At 41.6% G+C, this 20,030-nt stretch overlaps 1 protein-coding gene across 1 annotated transcript in view; it reads left to right on the top strand.

Annotated features, from left to right (window-relative positions):
- Positions 1-19,561, top strand: part of LOC117369320 (nodal modulator 1-like) — a 110,055-nt gene extending 90,494 nt beyond the window's left edge. The window contains exons 25-31 of the mRNA XM_033963747.1: positions 2,678-2,819; positions 3,784-3,867; positions 13,426-13,536; positions 16,946-17,047; positions 17,389-17,508; positions 18,126-18,218; positions 18,447-19,561. Of these exons, the coding sequence (XP_033819638.1) occupies positions 2,678-2,819; positions 3,784-3,867; positions 13,426-13,536; positions 16,946-17,047; positions 17,389-17,508; positions 18,126-18,218; positions 18,447-18,578 (784 nt within the window). The 3' untranslated portion in view covers positions 18,579-19,561. The remainder of the gene's footprint in view (positions 1-2,677; positions 2,820-3,783; positions 3,868-13,425; positions 13,537-16,945; positions 17,048-17,388; positions 17,509-18,125; positions 18,219-18,446) is intronic.
- Positions 19,562-20,030: the final 469 nt, after the last annotated feature.

The following is a 20,030-nucleotide window of genomic DNA, read 5'->3' as shown; positions in this document are numbered from 1 at the left end:
GGAGTTGGAAGCTTTGAGTGACACCCTTCTGCAAAGTTCATGGTTAAGGGGAAGTAACAGCTTTAGTACAGAATCTTATGTCTTATAACAGAAAGAAGATTAACGAGGTAATAACCTAGTCTTCCATTAATTACAAGCACCTGACTTTTGCCTGCTGAGAGTACATGCTCTTACTCTGTGGAAGTGCTTCTTGTTTGTGTGTATTTGGGAGGAATCTGCTTTAGAGAGAAGTGTACTGAAATCCCCTTTCTGCTTTAACCCCTGATGCATACTTAAGGTGACATGTGACCCGCCGGGTGCTTGTAATTAATCGACTGCTTACTTCCACATTGGTCATTTTGCTTCATGTTGTTCCTTGTGCTTGTTCACAGATCGCCTCTGGTTATGTTTGTTTCCTTGGTTCTTTGCCTGCTAATTTAGCCATTAGGCTTTTCCCATACTTGTACTATGCTAGTGGGCCTTTCACTTTAAAGCAGGTGTGCTATTTATTTCCTTCTTCAAAAACACACCTTTTACAGGATTAGATAAACTCTATATTTCATTTTAAATCATAAAAACACAGAAAAAATATATTCTAAAAACACAGAAAAAATATATTCTAAAAATAACAATCTATAGCATGTACTAGAATGTTTTTAACAATTTTAAACACTTCCATGTTGCCTATTCTTGATTTCTGTTCCTTTGTTTCGTTGTGCAATAAGCAGCACTTTGTATAAGATTTGTTTGCACAGCTGTGTTAGTTTGTAGGGCTGTGAAGGGTATTCTGAACCTGTGCCGAACCTAGTAGAACGTGGTGGATAATAGAGGTCATGTGATCTAAGAAGCAAGTTAGGCTACCAGCTCTAAATTTGAGTCAATAATTAATGGTAATTAGGGTCATTTTATTTTGTGCCCAGCTGTTTTCTTAAGAACCAGCTCCCTTGCATTTCCTGCCCAATCTGAACCAGGGCTGTTACCTGGTGCTATGAGCCTTCATTTACAACTACCTGGGAATTTTTACCTCTGTTATAACTCAGCTATGTCATTGCAGCAGCAATCCTGAGCTGGGGGTCATGCACCAGGCCTCTTTCTACAACACTGCATTCTTAGCACCTAAAGCAGGCTACTAATTGGAAATAATCAAACCTCTTTCCATGAGTGAAATAGCATTTTAATTGTGGTTGTTGGGGCTTTATTTCCTATCCTGTCTGTGAGTAAAAGTATATGTGGCTTTTACCTTCAGAACCAAGAAAGCCAGTGCTGGGAAGGGGTTAGAGATTGAAGCAACCCACCTAGCTTTAAGTAATACAAGCTATGCATGTGTTTTCTAATAGAAAAATTATAAGCCGGAAAAGATACATTCTTTGTAATATTTCTGCTGTCAGTAATCGGAGCAGAAGCTTGTGCAGTTTTTCAGTTTGATTACTGATACGATCTCTCTGAGTAAAAGTGCCCTCGGCTTTTGCACCAGTGTGGGGAAAACACCCTCCATGATTTCAAGACAAAGTTGGACAAGTTCATGCTGAACTGGTGAGACTGGACTCATTTGGAGCACTGGTCTTGACCTAGGACAGGGGTAGGCAATTCCGATCCTCGAGAGCCAGAGCCAGGTCAGGTTTTCAGGATATGCACAATGAATATGTACAAAATAGATTGGCATGCACTGCCTCCTTGAGATGCAAATCTATCTCATGCATATCCTGAAAACCTGACCTGGCTCCTGCTCTCGAGGACCGGAATTGCCTACCCCTGACCTAGGGGCCACCACGTGAGCAGACTGCTGGGCAGGATGGACCAATGGTCTGACCCAGCAGCGGCAATTCTTATGTTCTTATGACTAAGAAGGATTCAGGGGTTTTGTATACTGTATCCCTGCAGCAACTCTAACCAGCCCAGTGAGCTGATCCCAGAGCCTCCAGACCTGAGCAAAGCACAGCAGGTCTGGTATACACTAGTGTTTCCCAAGTCGGTCCTGGAGTGCCCACTTACCAGTCAGGTTTTTCAGATATCCACAATGAATATACATGAAATCGACTTGCGTACATTGCCTTCATTGTGTGCAATCTTTTTCATGCATATTCATTGTGGATATCCCAAAAATCTGACTGGCAAGGGGGTACTCCAGGACTGACTTGGAAAGCACTGATGTAAATGGTGTCACTGGCATGGAACAATAGCTTAATGAGTAGAGAAGAAAGCTGCAGACTGGGGAATCACTACTTCTTGTTGACACTTTGTGACCCTGGGCAGGTCACGCCACCCTCCATTACCTCATGCAACTTGCCTTGAGTTTAGATATAGAAAAGATGAGTAATGCATCTAAAACAGGGCTTCTCAACCCAGGCCTTGAGGCACCCCGTCTCATCAGGTTTTCAGGATATCCACGATGAATATGAATGAGAAGTTGGCATGTACTTCCTCCATATGCAGATCTATCTCTTACACATTCATTATGGATGTCCAGAAAGCCTGATGGGATTTGTGTGCCCCAAGGACTGGGTTGATAAGGCCTGATCTAAAAAATCCAAATCCTAGTGCTTAGTCATCTGTGTCACTTTTTGATACCATGACCTTTAATGGTGCTGACGCTATACATACTAAATCTGTGTTCTGAAATGCACTGCAAGAGAAATGGCTTTCTTTACAAGCTAAGAGTGATAATATAAATGCCATCTGTTTTTAAACTGTCCCAAAGTTGCTATGGCACCGTCTCATCTTTAAATGGAGAACCTGAGCAAAGAGTTTCTGTGGAAGCAGTGGGGCAGAATGACTGTAGTATTTATGGAGAAGAGACCATTACAGATGAAGATGGCAAATTCAGACTTCGAGGATTATTGGTAAAGAATTTGCAGCCTCCTGTCAGCTTTTGTGTCGGTGATTATTTCTGGTTTGTAGATGTGTGGTGTGATTTTTATGTGCAGAGTTTTAGAATGTGTATTGGAGAAAAATGGATTCTTTGACAGTAGCTAATAACATCATTAGTGGGCCAAGGTTAAAAATAGTTGATAGCTGTAGTAGTTCATGGGCTTTGACTACCACAAGAGGCCTTTTCTGTGTGACTTGTATTACCGTATTTCAATATAAAAGGTGATCCAGTTCCCTTTGAGGTCTATGATAAATTTTGTGTATAGAAGTTGTTTACATGTCTCTAATGATTTTCACTTGCAAATTAGTTATATTCAAACTAGAAGGTGACTGAAGCTGAGGGGGGGTTTGGGGTTTGGCTGAAATCAGATCTGAAGCTAAAATTTGCTACTCCAGTTTTAGCCAAAGCTGAACAACCCATCCTCTGACAGCAGGCTCCCTCTCCCCCCCCCCCCCCCCCCGGCCTATCTAGAAGGTCTGGTGGCCTTTTCAGGGCAGGAATGATCCCAAGTCGCTCAATTCTGCAACAGATGGTTGCCATGATTTCCTGTTGCAACCTCACAAGACTGCTATGAGAGGCTGTGGCAGCCATTTTGAGATTGGAACTGGCATAGGCAGGACTAATCCCATTTTGCTCCTACCCATGCCAGTTCCAATCTCAGAATGGCTGCTGTGATGTCTTGCAGCCGTCTCACAAGGCTGCCATGGAAAGATGTGGAAGCCGTTTTGACTGCAGAACTAGCATGGGCAGGAATGACTAGGGATCACTTCTGCCCCAGAGAGACCACCAGACCACCATGGCTTCTAAAGATGGGCCTGGGGAGAGTCTTTGGTTTGTGGGAGGGCAGCATAGCCAAACTAGATTGAAACCAAAATTTGGTTGGGGTCTCATTCAAATTGTGCAAGTTAATGAGCTTTCTATTTTTCCAATTGCAGCCTGGGTGTGTGTACCATGTTCAACTAAAAGCCGAAGGCAACGATCATATTGAGAGAGCTCTTCCGCAGCACCGAACTATCGAGGTAATTATCACTACCTCAAACACAACAGGTATTATTGGGGAAGAGCAATACCGAGTTCACCGATGTCTGCAGAAGAAAAGATTCTCTTTTACCTGATGGTTGTCAATGTGAAAACAATTTGTTCAGGTTCCTGGCCTCTGAAGGAATTTCTCTCCCAACTTCTTCAGTGGTAAATAGACCTGCATGGAACTGTGATATCCCAACCTCATAATAATAATAATAACTTTATTCTTCTAAACCTGTCCCCTTTTAATTTTTACAAGGGGGCACTCGGAGAAATTAAAAGGGGACAGGTTTAGAACAAATGCCAGAAAGTTCTTTTTCACCCAGAGGATGGTGGATACATGGAATGCGCTTCCGGAGGCTGTGATAGGCCGGAGCACGTTACAAGGCTTCAAAGAAGGTTTGGATAGGTTCCTGGAGGATAAAGGAATTGAGGGGTACAGATAGGAGTAGAGGTAGATTAAGGGATAGTCTGAGACCACTGCTCAGGCAATGGGCCTGATGGGCCGCCGCGGGAGCGGACCGCTGGGCAAGATGGACCTCTGGTCTGCCTCAGCGGAGGCAATTTCTTATGTTCTTATGTTCTTCTATACCGCCACAATCTTGTGACTTCTAGGCGGTTTACAGTCAAGAGAGCTGGACATTCAGCGAGTTACAATATGCAGATAGAGGAAATACAGAGAGCAGATACTTTAAGAAAGCACGGATATAGAAATACAATTTGTTGAGCAAGAGTATAAGATAAACAGTTTGGTAGGTAATGTCTGAGAGGACCTGTTTGGAATAAGCCGCACATTTCAGAAAATACAGCGAAAAATTACGATATGATAAAGATAACAGTTTATATGTATCACAGTACCGTGAAATTCAAGTGGGCTAAGGAGGGGAGAGGGGATAAGGGTAGAAGGTCGGGGGAGAGATTGTCTAAGGGCTTTCTCAATTTTTTCTTAAGGTAGCAGATAGAAGTCTGAAAGCATATGACTCCATATCTATTGTTGACTCGTATGGTTTCGGCTCTGCTGCTGTGCTGCCTAATATATAAACAATGCTAAACAATACAGACAAGTGAGTTATGTCTCCTGGCCAATAGATGGAGCCAGTGAAGCCACTCTGAACTTTTTTTTTTTTTTTGTGGTGCAAGAAAAGTAGCCCAAGAATAACTGAATTTTTTTTAAAGAAAGTAATAAAAGTCCTGGGTGGTCCTGCTCCAGCAGAATCTTCAATTTTGAGCTCTTCCTAGTCCTAGTATTTGTCCATGGATGGAAGGAACAGGTTGACCTTGTCAGTGTTTGGGGTGCTAGAGCATTCCACTTGCCTCAGTGAACAAGTTGGTTAGAAAAAGAGGTACTTGATGAAAAAAATTGCCCAGTTTGTTTCTGTGACAAACTCTTCTTTCCATTTGATTGAAAATTCACACTTTAGTCACTGAGACCAAGATGCAGCTCACCTAGCAGAGCAGATGTTGCAGGAAAACTACTGGACAAAGTATATGACATAGAAATGGAGCAATATGCAACAGGTCTAGAGGGTAAACTTGTTAACCTAAGTCTTAATAGGTGGAGTAATGTCCACAATGATCCTGCTGTATGTGCTTGTATAACAGAAGAAGGGAATATCTTTCTTGCAGAAAAAATTGATACCTCAGAAAATGCACATACAGTAGAATACTTACAGGAAGTATCAACAAAAGTAATAATAAAATGTGAACAAAAATTCAAATGTCTAATAGCATATGGTTGTAATGCTCATTTGCTTTACCTCCTAGCCAAAGACTTCAGTGTCCTAGAAATAAAGATTGTCATTACTCAAAAAGAAAAGAAACGTCTACAGATAATTCAAAACATTGCCGTCAAACTTATTCACAATGGTAAAAATATGATCATGTAACTCCTTTTTTGGTCAATTCACATTGGCTCCCCATTAACCATCGCATTACCTTTAAAATATTGCTCCTAGTATTTAAAACTCTATCCTCTAGTGCAGTGATTCCCAACCCTGTCCTGGAGGAACACCAGGCCAATCGGGTTTTCAGGCTAGCCCTAATGAATATGCATGAGGGAGATTTGCATATGATGGAAGTGATAGGCATGCAAATTTGCTTCATGCATATTCATTAGGGCTAGCCTGAAAACCCAATTGGCCTGGTGTTCCTCCAGGACAGGGTTGGGAACCACTGCTCTAGTGAACCACAATTTATAAATAGATTGCTCATTCCGTATAACACATCCTGTTCTCTTCGTTCTACGGCTCAAGGGCTTCTGGCAGTCCCTTCCTTAAAAGTTATTGGTACTAGACATCAGGACATATTCTCAATAGTGGCCCTCCAAGTCTGGAATTCCTTACCACAATATATAAGAGATGAAAAAGACAATAGCCGTTTTAAAAATAACTTAAAAACCTTTCTTTTTAAAGACACTTTTAACCTTTAAATGGAATATATACAGTGGAGTAGACTTCCTACTAAAAAATTTAAAAAACAAAAGAAAGAAAAATTTTTACCCTTCCTTATGTTTTTCTCCCTCTGTGCCTCTTTTCTTTCTCTAAAAGTATTAATTTTGTAAATTTACCCCCTTACTCCTCGTATTCAGTTCTGTCTGTATGTCTGTTCGTCCAACCCATTTTAACTAAATTTTAAATTGTATGTTGATCAGTATGTTTGTTTTATATTTTACTGTAATTCGCTTAGTAAATTATGGATAAGCGATTCATCAAATTTAAAATAAAACTTGGAAACTTGGATTTTGCAGTAGCAGCTCTGAAAAGAATGGGGGGAACCAAGCTAACGCTCCCACAAGATAATAATAATAATAATTTTATTCTTGTATACCGCCATACCCAATAAGTTCTAAGCGGTTCACATCCGTTAATTAAGATCCACGATGACACACGGATTTACAAAATTTTAACAAAGTTACAGGCAACGAAGAGGGGAGCGTGGGAACGCTTTAACAGAGATTAAGCAGAGGTACAAGCAATAAAGAAGGTAGGGTTGGAAGGTATGTGGGGAGAAGGGGGGAAGAGGGGGAGAAGAAGGAGTGGGGTGAGAGTGGGAAAGGGGAGAAGCAGGGGGAAGGGGGGTTCAAGGACCTATTCGCGGAAAAGGTGCGTTTTGAGAAGTTTTCTGAAGCTAAGGTAAGTGGGGGCCTCGAGTATCATTTGGGCAAGCCAAGGGTTCAGCTTAGCCGCCTGGTAAGCAAAGGTTTTGAGATGACATAATTTTAGGGATGGGAAGACGAACAGCTGGATTCTGCGGGATTTCTTGTTGGTGAGATTCAGAGTGAAATGGTGGTTGAGGTATCTAGGTAATAGGCCAAAAAAGATGTTAGATGGGACTCTATAGTAGATTGTTTTGAGCAGTATATCAAGAACTGACCTATTCTGAGGACAGTTTGTGAACAAAATCAAGAGAAAATAGATGGCACTGTTTGGTCAAAATCCTCAACATTGAACTTAAAAGAAATATTTGTCTGTTTTAATTAGATTGTAAACTCTGTTAAACAGGGATCGTCTCTTACATGTGTAACGCACAGTGCTGCATATGTCTAGCAGTGCTATAGAAATGATTGGTAGCAGTAATAGTGGTTTGGTGAAAGAAGCTAGTGACACTTGTTTTCTAAGGCTTGATAACTAGGTAGCTTTCGGATGGGTTGTGAGAGATGGTCTCTTTTCCCTGGAGAAGAGGAGACTTAGAGGGGATATTATAGAGATTTACAAGATCATGAAGGGCATAGAGAGAGTAGAGAGGGACAGATTCTTCAAACTTTCGGAAAATAAAAGAACAAGAGGGCATTCGGAAAAGCTGAAAGGGGACAGATTCAAAACGAATGCTAGGAAGTTCTTCTTTACCCAACGTGTGGTGGACACCTGGAATGCGCTTCCAGAGGACGTTATAGGGCAGAGCACGGTACTGGGGTTCAAGAAAGGATTGGACAATTTCCTGCTGGAAAAGGGGATAGAAGGGTATAGATAGAAGATTACTGTGCAGGTCCTGGACCTGTTGGGCTGCCGCGTGAGCGGGCTGCTGGGCGCGATTAACCTCTGGTCTGACTCAGCGGAGGCATTGCTTATGTTCGGTTCATAGACATAATTGCGGAAGACAAAGGCTTGCGCCGACAACTGAGCGCAAGACGGAGGCGCGCGCCAAAGAAAATTACTGTTTTTAGGGGCTCTGACGGGGGGTTTTGTTGGGGAGCCCCCCCACTTTACTTAATACAGACCGCGGCGGCGTTGTGGGGGGTTTGGGGGGTTGTAACCCCTCACATTTTACTGGAAACTTAACTTTTTCCCTAAAAACAGGGAAAAAGTGAAGTGTTCAGTAAAATGTGGGGGGTTACAACCCCCCAAACCCCCCACAACGCGGCACGATCTGTATTAAGTAAAGTGAGGGGTTCCCCCCCCACACACACCCCCATCGGAGCCCCTAAAAACAGTAATTTTCTTCAGCGCGCACCTCCGTGCTACACTCAATTGTCTGCGTGCGCCTTTGTCCCGGCGCGCTTTTGACCTTGACACCCTTATGTTCAGTCTATAAGGTGTGCTATATTCCTGGGTGGTTGTAGGCTTCTCCCCAGTGCTTTGTACCATGACTGATAGCTGGAGATTGCATCCTAAGTTTAAAACAGCTGATTCTTGCCTTAAGGTAGCTAAGACCAAGGGTTTTATATTCCTGTAGTGAAGAGAAGGGTTGTTAATCTTTATTTCTGACTCCACTAGTTGGTAGGGAAACATAACCCATTTGTCTAGACTAGTCTGGCAGGACTTGAGGAGAGGAAAGTAACATTAAAGTCCAACTTTTTCATCCTTTTTTTTGGAAAGGGAGTACAGTGGTACCTTGGATTATGAGCATAATCCGTTCCAGGAGCATGCTCGTAATCCAAAATGCTCGTTTATCAAAGCGAGTTTCCCCATAGGAAATAATGGAAACTCGCTTTGATAGGTTCCCACCCTCCACCCCCCCGAGGCCAGCAGCGCTGCTCCCCCCCCCCATGAGAACCGGCATTGCTCCCCCCCGAAGGCCCCCCCGCGGTCCGGCACCCCCCGCCGCCATTGGGCACCCCCTCGCTGCGACCTGAGGTCCCCCCAACCCACCCGAACCCTCTTCTTACTTTGATATAGCCTCCGTACCGGCACCAGCATGTCCTGTGCTGGTGCCGGTGCCCGAAGATCTGCCTCCTGTGCTGGGCCTTGAGCATGTGCCAAGGTACCACTGTATATGAATGTTGATTTCTTCCTGCCCATTTGGTTTTCCAGTTCAGTTGTGCCATGTGCCATTATTTGCACTTATACAGAGGTTATTTTCCCCTCTTCTATATGTTCCTCCCAAATAATTTAACTTGGGTACTGCAGCGGCAATTCTCAGCTCAAGATTATGCACTAGGTCTCTTTCTAAAACCTCATAATTATAGACACAATCAGCCCACTAGATGTCACTGTTGTACAGTAACTTGGGCTCTTTCCTCATTTAAGTGAATGCTACCTTTGCAGCATCTTGCTGGCTTGGGGAAAGAAGACCTAATTTTGGATCCAAATTCAGGTCATCTGCCCTAATTAAGCTAAGCCAATTTATTGCTCTGAATAAGTGCTGAATTGATAATACCTATGCTTCCTCCATCTCAGAAACTGGACAAGATTTTGGTCATGACAATGATTAAAGAAAATGGAATTAAAATAGTGTGTGTCAGACTTGGATATTGTAGCAATCACAGCGACATGGTTCAGTGATTCCCATGGATGGGATGCAAACATACTTGGCTATAATCTTTTTAGGAAGAGATGGTTGAAAAGTGGAGGAGTAGCTCTATGAAGACAAATATCCAAGCGACTGAAATGCAGAGAGGGCTTGGGAAAAGGAAGAAGCAATATGGATTGCTTTGAAAGGAGCAGATGGAACTTCTGTCTACATGGTTGTTGTCCACAGACCTCTGACTTGGTCACAGCAAATTGATAAAGATCTTGTTGCAGATATCCAAAAGTTAGGAAAGAACAGAAAGTTGCTGTTGCTGGGTGATTTCCAACCTACTGGATGTGAATTGGAAAATTCTGCCTGCGGAATCGGAAAGAAGTACCAAGATAGTGGATGTCCTTCAAGGGGCTCTGCTCCAACAAATGGTGACAGAATCAACGAGGGAAAAGCGATACTGGTCTGGTACTCACAAATGGGGAAAGTGTCTCTAATGTCTGAGTGGGTGCCCACCTGGGCAGTAGTGATCATCAAATGGTTTGGTTTGATATAACAACTAAAGTGGAGGGTGGCCACACAAAACTCAAAGCCATGGATTTCAAGCATGAACTTTAGTAAAATGAAGGAGTACCTGAAGAAAGAGCTAATAGGAAGGGAGAACTTAAGAGCTAAAAATGGCTACCAGCCTTTATGTGAGAAAAATAAATAAAAACGAGAAAAGGAAACCAAAATGGTTTTCCAAACTAGTGGCGGAGAAAATAAAGACAAAAGAGTTGGCATTCATGAAATATAAAAATATTGAAGAGGAGCACAGAAAGGAATACCGGATAAAAATGAAAGAAGCCAGGAGAGAGATATGTCTGGCGATAGTGCAAGTGGAAAAGCAAATGGCTAGAAATATAATAAAGGGAGACAAATTTTTTCAGGTATATTAGTGAAAGAAGGAAGAGAAAAAATGGAATTGCAAGACTGAAAGAAGCTATGTACCACAATGTGGAAAATGATGAGGAAAAAGCAAACATGCCAAACAAATACTTCTGTTCCGTGTTCATGGAAGAAAATCCTGGAGAAGGATTGCAATTGGCTGGCAAAGTTACATGTGAGAGTGGAGTGGATACCATGCCATTCATGGAAAAGTGTTTATGAACAACTTGAAAAAAATTAAAAGGGGACAAAAGCCATAGGAGTGGATGGGATCCATCCCAGGATATTGAGGGAGCTCAGAGATTTATTCAATAAATCCCTGGAGATGGGAGAGGTTCCATGGGATTGGAGAAGAGAGGATGTGGTTCCTCTTCACAAAAGTGGTTGCAGTGATGAAGTGGGAAACTACAGGCTGGTAAGCCTCATTTCAGTTATTGGAAAAATAATTGAAGCGTTGCTGAATTTCCTAGAATCTAATGGGTTACAAGATCCAAGACAACATGGCTTTACTAAAGATAAATCTTGCCAAATGAATCTGATTGAATTCTTTGACTGGGTAACCAGAGAATTAGATCAAGGAAGTGTGCTAGATAAAATTTACTTAGATTTCCGCAAAGCCTTTGACACAGTTCCTCATAGGAAGCTCTTGAACAAACTTGATTGGCTGAAGTTAAGACCCCAAGTGGTGAACTGGATTAGAAACTGTTTGATGGACAGACGTCGGAGGGTGGTGGTTAATGGAATTTGCTCGGAATAAGGAAAGGTGAGTAGTGGCGTGCCTCAGGAATCAGTGCTGGGTCTTATTCTGTTCGTGAGCGGTATTACCAAAGAGTCAGAAGGTAAGATTTGCCTTTTTGCGAATGATACTAAGATTTGTAACAGATTGGGCACCCCAGAGAGAGTGGAAAACATGAAAAGAATCTGCAAAAGTTGGAAGAATGATCTAATGTCTGGCAGCTAAAATTCAATGCAAAGAAGTGCAGTGATGCATTTGGGGAGTAGAAATCCGAGGGAGATGTATGTGCTGGGAATTGCTAATCAACGTGATGGATGTGCTTACTTTTGAATGCAAATTAACTCAAAAACACAGCTTGATAGTCAACAAGCAAACATGCATTTCATCATCCACCATCTGCAGTTGTTCTATTTTTTTTTTTTTTTAACTTTCTGTCAGAGCTGAAAATTCAAGTTTGCAAAGATAAGAAGATCTAAACAGTAACAAAGCCTTGATTGCTTTGTTGCTCAAGTTGGGATAAACTACCACATAAAAACTAAAAGTAAAATTACTTGCCGTTAGTTTTCAAGGACCAATCACATCAAAGAATGAAGCTTGTCTCGTTGGTTGTATCCTTACACTCATAACATTGACAGACTCTTGCGTACGCAATGTACATGTCATCTATCTTAGTGTATGCTTATGAAGGGAATTTTTAAAAATAAAATAAAATTCTGGAATCTCTTCGGAACAAACAGTTTGAGAAACACTGCTCTACAGGGTTCTCGTATCACTTTCTCCAGAAGGTTTCTGCTTCATCTTCAGTTAGTGGTGTGTTGACTGTACTGATGTTCTTTCCAAGTTTGCTGTCGAATTTATTTTGATATCTCCTTTCCTGTTTTCTTCATATCCCTGTGGTTTTTGTGCCTTAACTCAGTGGTCTCAAACTTACGGCCCGCCAGATACTATTTTGAGGCTCTTGGTATGTTTATCATAATTACAAAAGTAAAATAAAACAGTTTATTGATCATATGTCTCTTTAGCTATAAATTACAATATTATGATTAAGATTTAGCCAAAAGGAAAGATTTATAAACCTCATGCAAAATTGTCATTTCTTTAATAAGATATTAACTATTTTTTTTCTGAGGCTCTCCAAGTACCTACAAATCCAAAATGTGGCCCTGCAAAGGGTTTGAGTTTGAGACCACTGCCTTAACTGTTAGTTTCAATTTATTATTTAAGCATATTGAATTTAAGCTTGTCCTCCATTAATGCAGCAGGCTTTAGTTTGTTTTGGATCTTCTTCGTTATCTTGGGTGATCTAGATCCTTTTAGACACCTGTCTATTGAGAATACACACAATGATTTTATTTTTCCTTCAATGTATTCTAAGAAGGAAGAGTTACGTTTCTCTTAACTCAGTGTCCTTGTTGCTAAAACTCTTGTCAGTAACCATTTATACAGGTTACGACTTCATTCATCTTGTATATCATACCCTTCACTTTAGAAATTAAATCCAGCAGGTCATTTTTTTCTTATCCTGAAACCCAACTTATAGATCTGCTTCCAAATGGGCTAGTAGCTCAACTGTTAATTCCTTCACCTCTTATTCCTGACTGAATTCTGCAAGTGCCAGATAACGGTTCACTTAAACAGCCGGGTCCAAGCCGGCACAGGAGAAGGAAATGACCCGCTGTCCAGTAGGTCAATCCCTCCTCTGCTGCCTGTGCATTAAATTCTACACAAGATGTGCAAAATTCTGTGCGTCCTGAGGAGGTGAGGAATTCTGCACTCGCAGAATTCCAGCAGGAGTAACCTCTGGGTCTGTCTTCTGCATATCTTCTTCCTCCTTAGTTGACTTTTGAGCCTGTCCTCTTGTACTTCCTGGAGCTCCCCTCTCCCTCTTTCAGCTGTGTTGCATCTTATTTTGATGATGGAGCTTTTATTTGTAATATAATTTAAACAGCCTCGATGGGGTTAGGTATTTTAATCAGTGTATATACATGGAGAGTAATATATTAATTTTCCTTAGCAGGTTTTAACATGGCATCTAGTTTTAGTAATAAAGCAGCATATTCTGTGCAGATTGTTACCCGACGGCCTGTGGGTATGTGCAGGGCCCATCCACAGAGCAATCCAATCACTGTAGTACTTCTGTCTACGTTGGCAGCCGTTTATCAGTCTGTACTTTGCTAGTGTTTTTGGCTATTAACAAATGTTTCTGTCTTTTAAGGTTGGCAGCAGTGATGTTGACAATGTGAACATCATTGCATTCCGGCAGATTAACCTGTTTGATTTAAGTGGAAATGTGATCACCTCATCTGAATATCTCTCCACATTATGGGTAAGCTTGAGGCTATGTCTTTTCACTAAGGATGTGCAGATAGACGGGGGTTTTATTTTTTCATTTTCATATCTCAATTTTTTAAACTTTTAGAGTATGCTAAACCATTTAGGGGCCCTTTTTTTTTTTTACTAAAATGCGTTTAAAATGACATACCACAGGATTCACACAGGTGTCCTGTGATAACGGACAAATTAGCATGTGCTAAAAAGAATTTGTATATTTGTTTTGGAGGGAACATGGCAGGGGGTGTATAGTGGGCATTCCTGTGGTAAACAGTTTTACATCCGCACTACTGTGTGCTAACTGGTTAGCATAGGATTACCACACAGGTCCTTACCCACCTACAAAGTAGGCGGCGGTAAGGACTAATACAGTATTTTTTTTAATAGCCACGCACTAATTACATTACATAAGTGATTTCTATTCCGCCTGTGCCTTGTGGTTCCAAGTGGATTACATTAGAAGATATCTGGACATATCCAGGGGAATTACATGATAAAGAGGAAAGAATATTTCAGGTTACAATAGAGAATAACATAACATTCAGGTTACAAAAGAGAATTACATAACGTTGAAGGAAGCAGGTTTCTGGTTTCAAGAGGAGGTTACATGTGATTTCTGAAGATTTTGAGATGATGAGGATATCTATCAGCAGGTTACAGTACTTTAAAAGGAAGGTTACAGTACTTTAAAATGGAGCCGGGATCTGGTTTTATGTTGGGTGTTTGGTTTGGAGAAATGACTAGAAGTTGCCGTAGGGGTGGTGTATTCGCGAGGAAATTGTAGATGGGATAGGAAGGAGGTTAGATTGGTGGGATGTGTTTTTTGAATAGAAGTGTTTTGATTTCTTTTCGGAACACTTTAATGTCTGTTGTTTTGGCCATTAATAAAAAAAAAAAAAAAAAAAGAAAATCAGCCATGGCCTTAGCGCATGGGAAAACCCGAGTAACAGCATGCTAAAGTCTCACTTTTGCCACAGCTTAGTAACATGACCTCATAAAGCATGGGCTTGTCTAAACTTTTAAGGTACACTAAGGGGTCCTTTTATCAAGCTGCGGTAGGGGTTTAACACGCGTAATACCGTGCGTTAAACCGCCTGCCGCACTACTGCATTGAGCAGGCGTTATATTTTAGCCAGCCACGGGGGTTGGTGCTTGATGAAATGTCCGACGTGCTAACCCCGCTAGTGCGGCTTGATAAAAGGACCCCCTAAATGAAATGAAAAAGATGTCATTGCAACCCAAATTTAATGCCCCCCCTTTTTTTTTTTTTTTTTTTTTAAAACAAAACCGCGGAAGTGATTTTTAGCACAGGCTGGCACGCTGAATGCTTCTAGGAGTGACGGGAGCAGCACAGAGCATTTAGTGCGCTGGCCTGTGCTATAAATCGCTTACACGGTTTTGTAAAAAAATGGGGAGGAGTGTCAAGTTGTTTTTTTTGTTTTTTTGTTGTTTTTTTTTTTTTTTACTTCTGCTGCTACTATTATTTATCATTTCTATAGTGCTGAAAGGCGAACACAGTATTGTACATCTAACTTTCAATAGGTGGTCCCTTCTCAGAAGAGCTTACAAACTAATTTGGACAAACAGACAGGACATCTAATTTTCCCTTTTTTGGAAGGGTAACTGAGTGCTATAGAAATGTATTTTCCCCTTCCCTTCCAGCTTAGGAGAAACTAATTTAATGGCCAGAGCAACCTAAATACATATTACGTTGCCCAAGTCCTTGTAGTTCTTAAATTTGTAGTGACGAAATGCGCCACTAGTCTCATCCTTCGACATCTAGGGAGAAGTTCCTTAATGGGCACCAAACTGCAGGGCACTAAATACACATTCTGTAATGCATCTGGGTGCCCAGACTTTGTTATAGACTAGAGCAGCCATTCCCAACCCAGTCCTTAGTCCCACTGGGCTTTCAGGATATCTACAATGAAAATACGTTGGTTAGTTTTGTATGGATTGCCTCAACTGCATACATATTCATAGTGGATATCCTGATAACTCAGTGGGGACTAGGTGCGCCCCAAGGACTGTGTTGGAAATGGCAGCAATAAGAGTACAAGTTGACCAAAAATACACATCAAAACAATGCAGACTTGATAGGTGTGATTGACACCCAGATCTTTAAGAAATATTCAGAAGATTAGCGGATCGGGGGTGGCTCGGTGGTGGGTGCATTGTGTTTTGCTTCTGTCAGGAAAGCATGCAGTGTTCCCTTAAAGCAGGGGTGTCAAAGTCCCTCCTCGAGGGCCGCAATCCAGTTGGGTCTTCAGGATTTCCCCAATGAATATGCATGAGATCTATTTGCATGCACTGCTTTCATTGTATGCTAATAGATCTCATGCATATTCATTGGGGAAATCCTGAAAACCCAACTGGATTGCGGCCCTCGAGGAGGGACTTTGACACCCCGGCCTTAAAGCTACAGAGAACTCCTGGGTATATCTCCTGATGAAGCTCTTTTTGTGGTGAAACGGGGATACTCCGTTGAGAGAATTACTTCTTCTATAATCCCGGCTGTTCACCAACCAGCAGTATAAGCTAAGTACTGATGGTAAATGCTAAAATAACTTTTCTTGTTTTGTAGCTAATGTAAGATTAGCGGTATCCAGGACAGGATAAGGGGTTTGCTCTGGTCCAATGATAGTCCACGCTTTGGTGTGCAGACAAAGATTGATCTATATCTGACACCTGTGGACACTTGAGGTCCTTTTTCCCCCCTCTCCCCCCCCCCCCCTCCCGATCCGCTAATCTCCTGAATATTTCTTAAAGATTTGGGTATCATTCACACGTATCAAGTCTGCCTTGGTTTGATGTGTATTTTTGGTCAATTTTGACCTTTTTTTTGTGTGAGGTTCTTTATAGAGTACAAGTTGGCATTTGTATACCAGTAGGTAGGTGGTATCACTTACGCTATGTAAAAGGCAGGCAAAACTGTTAATATGAAAATGTTGCACTTTATCCCATAACTTACAGTATTGTGGAAGTTATATGCATTTTGCTGGCCTACATTTCAAGCATCTATCATGGCCCTAGGGAAACGCTTGGGCCGCTTAAGCTCTCCCAAGGCCACTTCCAGGTGAGCCCGTGCCTTTCCTTGGGTGAGTTTAAGTGTTCCGACACGTCTCCCTTAACCATGACAGACGCCTACAGTGCTGTTTTGGTTTTGTTTTTTTAGAAAACCTGCGTCCCAATTGGCTGGTTAGACAGTGGTAGGACGCCTTCCGCCACCTACAATTGGAATGCCATTTATAGATTCTGCCCCTTAGAGTAGGAGGGGAATTTCAACCATTACCAGGGAGTATTTAACCGCTAGCCTTGTCTTTAGCATTCTGCTTCTTAATTTATGATTGATATATTTTGTATTCAGAATTGCTCATAAATGTTTTCTTCCTTTTCCTAAACAGGTGAAACTCTATAAAAGTGAAAACTTGGATAATCCAATCCAGACGGTCTCCTTGGGTCAGTCCCTCTTTTTCCACTTCCCACCATTGCCGAGAGATGGAGAGGTAAGGCACCACTCCCTGACTTTTCTGTCCATTATTTTTCAGTAAAGCTCAGTTCTGGCCTTAAGGGCCAGTGGGTGTCTTCAGCATGGTAAGATTTATGTGCCGCCTTTGAATCAAGCTCCACTGCTTTTGCCATGCAAATAGAATAGATATTAGAACCAGCTTCCTAAATTAATGGTCAAAATACTGTGACTATATGGTTGGATCACCGAGCACAAAATATATATTTTTCATGTTCATGTAAAAATTCAAACAGGGTACCATAAAGTTTTCTGATTTTGAATAGGGTGCAATTATATTTTAAAATACTCCCTTAATTAATGTATTTTCTTTTATCACAGAATTATGTAGTGCTATTGGACTCAACATTATCAAAGTCCCAGTATGACTACAACCTACCTCAAATTTCCTTCAGTACTGTTGGGTACCACAAACACATCACTCTAATATTCAGCCCGGTGGTGAGTAAAGTATTACTGTTTTTTAACCAGTTTTGCCTCAAGTTTTGAACTGATTCAAACATTAGTGTACATCTCTCTCTATTGAGGTGATGAAAATGAATTGGATATTTGATATGGGTGCAGAGACCTTTAAATTTCACTCCCGTCCCTTACTCGTCAACTTGCTCTTCTCTCGGGTAACTGAAAATGATAACGGGGAAGGCGGAAAGATGGAACAGGACCAATGGACCCAGCTAGAAGTTTCTAGTCAAAAATAGAGGATACTGAGAAATCCAAAGGTAGAAGTGAGGGTCCAGGGTATCTTTATGCTAGAGGGAATGGTAAGACAGAAAGGAGCTAGAAACAGCCATTCCAGGTAAACTGGTTCTGAAGATTTTCTCTAATTCTGTGGAAACTGTGAAGGTACATTGATTCACACAGAGCAGCGGCATTCACATTGGCATCTGCTTTCTCATGTCAGATGTCTGATTTGCGATGAGAAGCTGGTATTCTTCATGGAACTACAGGATGTCACAGTGTCTGTCATTTTAAAATTGAACTGCATTAAAACAAAACCATTAAACAATTAAAACATTCAGCTGTGGGGTATTCTATAATCATTGTCCTGGTGTTTGCAGAGAAAACTGCCTGAGCAAGATGTTACCCAAGGGTCCTACATTGCACTGCCTTTGACACTGCTCCTGCTATTAGCAGGCTACAACCATGAGAAGGTAGGCCACTTAACTTTTTATTTTATTTAAATTGCATTCCAATCATTAGAACCCTAAATATTTCAGTGGAGGTAGACATTATTTCACTTTATTTTCCCTAAGAGACTATTATGCTGCTTTGGTTTTTCTTCAGCGTATTTGTTTTAGTATCTGTGAGATTTCACACGTCACGTAAAGTACTAGAACTCTCATGCTGTTTCCCCTCCCCCCCCAACCAAATTTTCCTAGATCATTCCTCTACTGTTGCAGCTGACCAGCCAGCTGCAAGGAGTGCGGGCACTGGGGCAGGCAGGCTCGGATGCCAGTGGCTCTGAGGATGCCAAACGACTGGTTAAAAGACAGAAGACACGTCGAACGTGAGGAGAAGGGGAAACAGCCAGAAGTTATGTCACTAGCTGGAGCCATGGGCATTTTTCCTCCCATACAACAGACTTCAGCTTTGTTCGACTATGGCCTTTTCTTAGAAGAGGCTAATTTAACCTTTTGCCACATGTCTCTTCTGCAAAGACAGCTTACAGTTCTGTATGGAGTGCAAGGTTTTGCCACCAGCTCTCCTTAGGATAATGAAATGAATAGGTTCTGTCCCTTGACAATGTACAGTACAGGTCTTCAAAGGTAATTTATTTTTCATCGTCACCGGAATAGTTTGACCCCCTGGAGGTATGATAGCGAAACAAATGAATCTGTCTTCCTTACTGATTTCCCTAGACATTTCTAATAAAGTGTGATATGATTGCTTTTTTATTCCTTTGTTAGTAACATGTTTGGGTTTTCATTTCACCTGGTGTTTATGCAGATTTTTAAGATCTGGGAAGCTCTGTTCCTTGGGTCAAAGTTCACCGTCTGCAGTGTTAAGTGACCTCGCGCACCTCTTTAGGCCCTAACCTAACTAATTCATCATGCTCCAGTGATTTCCTTGTGGTTTTCTGCATAAGACACCAAAATGTGCACAGTGGCTACAGGGATTCTGCTAGAGTTTAAAATCTGAGTTTAAGTGTAAGAAGACCAAGGGTTTCGTTCTAGGCCTCGCACTCCGAATAGGAGGTGGATTGTAACCATTGTCTCAGAGTTCTTTAACTACTGGACTCTCCTTTTGGTTCTGATTAAAATGATTGGCACTTTTGGCATTTTAGCCTCGTACATCATGCAGGCAAAAATGTAGGGATTTCACCTGTTGAAACATGTTAACCTTTAATCAATCTTTATGTGAAATTTATGCATATGGAAAAAGAACACATCTCTGTATGCATCAGGTGCTTAACAAATAACCCGAAGTGACCAGTGCATTTGTTTTGCCACCAGGTCGGTTTCAGTTAAAATAAATTATTTTTTTGTCTAAACTCTTTAATGTTCAGAGCTGTAAATGTTTTGGGAGTTTTTTCATATGCATTACTTTTGATTTAGTAAGTAGTTTATTTAACAGTTGGGGAAAGCATGTGCAGCATGACCTATATAACCCCTCCCCTTTTTTACAGAAGCGGTTTTTAGTGCAGGCTGGCGCACTGCATGCTCTTGACCCTCGTAGAGTTCCTATGAGCGTCGGGAGCAGTGCAGAGCATTCAGCATGCTGGCCTGTGCTAAAAATCACTTTTGCGGTTATAGTATAAGACGCACCTAGGTTTAGAGGAGGAAAACCAAGAAAAAAACTATTCTGAACCAAATTGTGCACTAATATATTTAATAAATTAAACCAGGCGCTGCACCCAGCCCCCTTCCCTCCCTGCCCTACCAGGCTATGCAGCCAGTTCCTCTCCCTGCCAGGCTCTGTACCTTGTCCCCCCTCTGTTGATCTAGTGGTAGGCCGGGACAGGA

This window comes from Geotrypetes seraphini, chromosome 11, assembly GCF_902459505.1.
Source record: "Geotrypetes seraphini chromosome 11, aGeoSer1.1, whole genome shotgun sequence".
In the NCBI taxonomy this organism is placed as follows: Eukaryota; Metazoa; Chordata; class Amphibia; order Gymnophiona; family Dermophiidae; genus Geotrypetes; species Geotrypetes seraphini.
The sequence above is the reverse complement of the archived record's forward strand: the minus strand, read 5'-3'. Positions and strand labels throughout refer to the sequence as shown.